General features: G+C 35.5%; 1 protein-coding gene across 1 annotated transcript in view; it reads left to right on the forward strand.

The window, feature by feature from the left end:
- The window catches only part of ZNF804B (zinc finger protein 804B), a 438,988-nt gene extending 433,294 nt beyond the window's left edge, over positions 1–5,694 (forward strand). The window contains exon 4 of the mRNA XM_016149621.2: positions 617–5,694. Coding sequence (XP_016005107.2) covers positions 617–4,262 — 3,646 coding nt within the window. The 3' untranslated portion in view covers positions 4,263–5,694. The remainder of the gene's footprint in view (positions 1–616) is intronic.
- Positions 5,695–6,000: the final 306 nt, after the last annotated feature.

Here is a 6,000-nt window from a genome sequence, read left to right on the forward strand (position 1 = left end):
AAGAGAAAAGATTTCAAGATAATTGAAGATATGAAGATGGTTTTCTAAAGGTTTCACTTTATTATGCATTTATTTTAATTAGTCAAAATGGGGACAAGTTATATAAAAGGAACTAATCCCTTTGTTTCAAAAGGAAACAAGAAAGCAAACATGAATGGATATTAAAACCGAGAAAACAAAAATGACAAGATGCCAAAACTTAAACAAAAAAGCCAATTAAAGATATACTTTTATACTTTGGAAGTGATTTTAATTCCATTTGACTTCTTATTTAATGTGAAGCACTGATTGAAAACTTTTGTGAAAAAATATTAACTCTATTTCAAAAAAATCGATACATTCTAGAGGACATATATTGTGATCTAGCATATTTACCTGCTATTGCCTTTCGTTAATTAAAAAAAAAAAAATCCACATTTAAATGATGCAATTTAGAACTGGCCACTATAAAACAGATATGTCGACTTACATATAAGCACAGTGAAATGGTTATATTGTAGTAGACATGTTCATAAATAGTAGCATAACCCATCATAGAAATTCTATGAAATGTTCACATGTAGATAAAACTTCACATTTAATTTCTTAATCATTTTAATATTTATTATATTTACAGTATTTCTGGAAATGGACCAGCATACAAAGCCCCCAGGGTAGCCATAGAAAAGCAACTCCAGCAAGGAATTTTCTCAGTTAAGAATGGCAGAAAAGTATCGTGCATGAAGAGTGCTCTTCTCCTTAAAGGGAAAAATCTCCCCAGAAGCATTTCTGATAAACAGCGGTCTACCATGCCAAATCGACACCAGCTACAGACAGATAGACTTTATTTGTTTGGGAATCGAGTACCACAAACATCTTCAGATATCGGTAATGCAAATCACAGGACAGGAGTATCATTTTCTTTTTCCAAAAAAGTGCATGTAAAATTAGAATCTTCAGCATCAGTTTTCAGTGAGAACACAGAAGAAACTCACGATTGTAACAAGTCACCTATCTATAAAACAAAACATACTGTGGAGAAATGCAAGTGCCCCAGGTTTGCAAATGAAGGTACACACCTCACTAAGGAAAAAGATAGAAACATCTCATCAAGCCATCTGGAAAGTGTTTTACATAATACCTTCTCCATAAGCTCTCACATTTTGCAAGACACAAATGATTCAATTGATGAAACAATAGAAGGTTCGACTGACATTCATGCTTCCTTCTCTGAATCTAACATTTATCTTTCAGACGTGGATTTTACTCCTTCCATTAGGGAAAAAGAAACTAGAAATACATTGAAGAACCCTTCAGAAAGCTGCATTGATCACATATGCCAAGCAAATTCTTGCATCCCACCAAACATTTCCAAGCACAGTGATCCCAGAATATTTGAATGTCTGGATGGGTTTCCATCACTGGAGTCAAGTGAACAAAACAGTCCAGTGAGTCTTAATTCTAACTCGGGAATGGAGAAGAGAGAAAAATCTTCAGAGGAAACAGAAAGAGCGAGCAAAAATGTGCAAGGGCTTATAAGAGAAGCATGTCCCCACGATGTGAAATCCAAACCATTGCCTTTCCTCCGTGTACAAAGCAAGGATGGCCGCACCACTCTCCAATGGCCTACAGAACTTCTGCTCTTTACAAAAACAGAGCCCTGTATCTCTTATGGCTGCAACCCATTATATTTTGATTTTAAGCTTTCTCGGAACACGAAGGATGGCCATGATCCAGAGGACTTAAAAACAGAATTGATGAAGGGGCCCTTAGAAATGAAGAATAAAATAGAGAGCCATGTCTCAGGTTTAATCAAAGACCAACAAAAATTGATCCAAGAAGATAATCGATCTCTGAAACCAAAGATGATGATAGCTAATGCAGATTGGGAAATCTTCCGGAGAAAATATCATTTGAGCTACAGTGATTCTGAGCCAGATATGAGTAAACATAATTTTAGTGCAACCAATTTGGAAATGAAAAATCCTGAAGTGCCTGCTTACCTTGCTATCTCTCAGAAGAATTGTGTAGGAAATAATAGTAACAGTGATAATGAACTTGAACCTTCACGGGCCCATTGGCAAAGCTGCCGAAGGGTGGTTCTAAATGATGCAAATGAGAGCCTATCTTTTACACCTTACATCTCTAGGACTAAAAAGCATAAACTGATTCCCTGTGAGGCTCATTCAGATTTTAAAGATGGAAATCAATTCACCTGGAATTCTAGTTCTTACACAGTAAGGGGTCACAATGACCATGGGAAAGACTTCGGTGTAATTTTAAATAACCACATCAGCATGACCAGCACTGCCTCTGGACACAGAAACCGAAGTTCCCCAAAGTTGTCTCTAACTAGACGTTCTAGCCCTTCAGACACATCCCCTAACAGTACATCTAGCTTGAAAAGTACTTGTTCAAGTCATAGCTGCAGCGGTAATGATGGAAGCAATTTGCTCTGCTTCTGTAAAAGAGAACACAGCTCAGTTAAAAGGCATAAAAGGAAATGTCGAAAGTGCAGCTGCCTCTGCTTGTCTGATGAAATGGCAAAGAGTGACAACCGCCTGCTGTCTGAATCACAGAGAGATAGAAACTGCAAATTGTGGGGATCAGTTAAAAATGAAAAATACTCAAAACATAGATACGGTCACTGCAAAGAAGGATGCAAACTAGGCAAAAATCAACAATTTTCAAGGCCAAAATCCAGAAAAATCACGGGTTGTGATACTAGCTCACAGATTTCCTGTACTGGGAACAGTGGAAAACCACCTAATTGCCAGAGACCTAAGCACAGCAAATCAGGCTCTTACTCAAGAGAGAGAATTTATTACTTAAATAAAAACGAAATGAGTCAACAGTCTTTGCACAGCCCTCATATTTGTGATCTAGGCAAAGTAAAACCCATACAGTGTAACTCTGGGAATATCAATTGTCTTCTAAGGAACTGTTCCAGTCATCATTCAGAAACCAGAGAGTCAAATGTTACAGAAGAGAAAACCTCCCTGACGGCCAAAAGCCTTTTAGAAAGAGTTCAAGCTAAGAAGTGTCAGGAACGATCAACTAATTTTGAAATCTCTTCAAACAGTTGTAAAAATGAATCAGAGGCTCGTTCACAAATCCAATGCACAATTGAATTTACACCACCAGGCTGTAACAGACAAGCATCACCTTTGTATGAAAAAATAGAGAACACAAGTAAAAGGAGAACTGATAAAGGCAATGCAATTCAAAGAACTCTTGAGAAAGACAAAGTAAACAGTTCACAGACAAATAATTTTACTGTTTTAGTGGACACTGATTGTGATAACCATCTTTCTAAAGGCATAATTCACGTGGTAGCAGAGTCTCAGTCACCAAACATGAAAAAGAACCCAACAATGAAAGAACAATCAAAACCTCTAATGAGTGAATTCCAACCTTTTATTCAAAGTTGTGACCAAGTACCAAATGATTTCCTTGGTGCTTTTCCATCTAATAGATATACTGGTATACCTGATTCAACAGAGACCAAAGAGGACCAAATAAACCTAAACTTACAGGATGTAAGCATGATTATAAATCACGCAGAGGGGAGTATAAACTCTTACTATGACAGAACTATCCAGAAGCATGACAAAGTTGCAGATGAATTAGAATTGTGTCATAAATCTATCTCTCCCCCTTTAATTCAACAGCCAATAACATTTTCTCCTGATGAAATAGATAAATATAAGCTCCTACAGCTACAAGCCCAGCAGCATATGCAGAAACAGCTCCTATCAAAGCACCTTCGAGTGTTGCCTGCTACAGGGCCGACCGCCTTCTCCGCGGCCTCAGCGGTACAGACAGTCCCAGTTCACCAGCACGCTTCTTTCACCACCATCCACCACACGTTCCTGCAGCATTTTGCTGTTTCTGCCTCCATAAATTCCCAGAGCAGTCACCTCCCTATAGCTCATTTACATCCTCTTTCACAACCACCTTTTACTTCATTTACATTTTCACCTCTGACTCCAACCATCGTCCCCACACACCCCACTTTTATAGCAGGTCATCCCCTGCATTTAGTCACTGCTGCCCCCTTCCACCCATCTCACGTATCACTTCAGCCCCTGCCCCATGCAGCATTTATCCCCACATTGTTTGGCCCTCACTTAAACCCAGGCACAACTTCTATCATCCACCTGAATCCTTTAATTCAACCTGTGTTTCAAGGTCAAGATCTTTGCCATCATTCTTGTTCCACTCAAATGCAACAGTTAAATGGAGTGAAAGAAGCCTTAAATGTGTCAGCGCACTTAAACTAATAGGTGTTAAAGCCCCTTCTTTGGATAATTAAAATAAATTGTCACTACCTACGAAATCATATGTTTGAAGTGTATGTGATTATTACAAGATTTAAATATTGGTGCCAATTCAAAGTATGATCAATATACAAATATGAACTGAACTACCAATATTGAAATCAGAGCATTCTAAGAATTTTTTTTTTAACTTGCAAAAATAATAGTGTAAATTTAAAATAACTTTATGGAAAGGTAGAGGGAAAGATCTGTTTTGGATGAGTTCTCATAATATTAGAAATGATAACAGAAAATCAGGCAGATCATTAATACTACAAAGAAAATAAAATGGAACATAATAAATGTTTTAGCTGCTTGCTGAATGAATGAATGAATGCACATTTGGTTTTATTCATCAGATAATAAAAAGTCAGTGAAATGAACTAATTATTAAAAATAATTTCTATGGTTAACTATTAACTAAGCTTTTAATCCATATAATCTGTTTCAATCAATATAATCTATATTTGCATAGAAAATAAGAGATGGCAAAAAATTTTCTGGTTAATTTAGGGTGACAACTTCTCTTCAGTGGAAAATAATCTTTACATACACAGATTACACCTGTATTGTTGATTTTCTGTGAAAAATTGTGTTACCTTTCTTTTCACACGTATCTATGTCAAGAAAATTTTGTAATTGTAAGAATCACCATCTAAAATTAAGAATTTAATTTTTGTATAAGAGAACATGTAAAAACTATCATTAGTATTTGATAATGCAAAATAAAACAATATAATTAGAATATTATTTTGAATATGTTGGTCAATCTTTCAAATATTAAAGGGACTAAAATGTTATGTTTTTTTTTTTTTTATTTTTCTACTCAGAAATGCTACTGTATTCAGCCAATATATGTAGAGAGGTAAAGTTTGGAAATGTCTGAATTTTTACATGTAATTTATTGAGAAAATGTTAAAAAGTATTTGGTATGCTTTATTCAATTGCAATAGATATGTATAAAATACTGCGAATGATGATGAATAAAATCACCATTCATGTAATTTTATAAATGATTTTAAAGATTTATTCAAAATTTTGTTCTGGCCCACAGAATTTGCATTTCTTACGTCTATATTTCTGAATGGCCCTCCAGTTAGGTTTATTATTTTATATTCTTAAAATGATAGAAAAGCTTGTATGACAATGCATTCACCATAAACATGGTTTTCAGAAAAAGTCTCACTAAACAGAAATGGAGGTCATCGGTCATTGACCACTACACTCTGATGCAAATTCCTCTACTACTGAAAGATAAATAGGACATCTTATTCAGACTTGGCTTCATGGGGAAGAGAGCTATACTTCCTGAAGACCTACTGTGTGTCAAGAGAGTCAGGAAAGGTAGTCGGCCCACATTATCTCATTTAATCTTCACAATGACATATATATTTTTTGAACATTTTATTTTTTGAATTTATTTTTTAATTACAGCTGATATACAATATTATATTAGTTTCAGATAAACAGCATTGTGATTAGACATTTATGCAATTTATGAAATGCTTACTCTAATAAGTCTAGTACTTATCTGATGCCAATCATAATTATTACAATATTATTGACTAGATTTCCCATGCTGTACTTTTCATCCCCATGACTGTTTTTATAACTGGCAATTTGTACATCTTAATCCTTTCCCCTTTGTTACCCATCCCCCCAAACCCCTCCCATCTGGCAACCACTCATTTGGTTTTTGTAT

Source organism: Rousettus aegyptiacus, unplaced genomic scaffold (assembly GCF_014176215.1).
Source record: "Rousettus aegyptiacus isolate mRouAeg1 unplaced genomic scaffold, mRouAeg1.p scaffold_m13_p_13, whole genome shotgun sequence".
Classification (NCBI taxonomy): domain Eukaryota; kingdom Metazoa; phylum Chordata; class Mammalia; order Chiroptera; family Pteropodidae; genus Rousettus; species Rousettus aegyptiacus.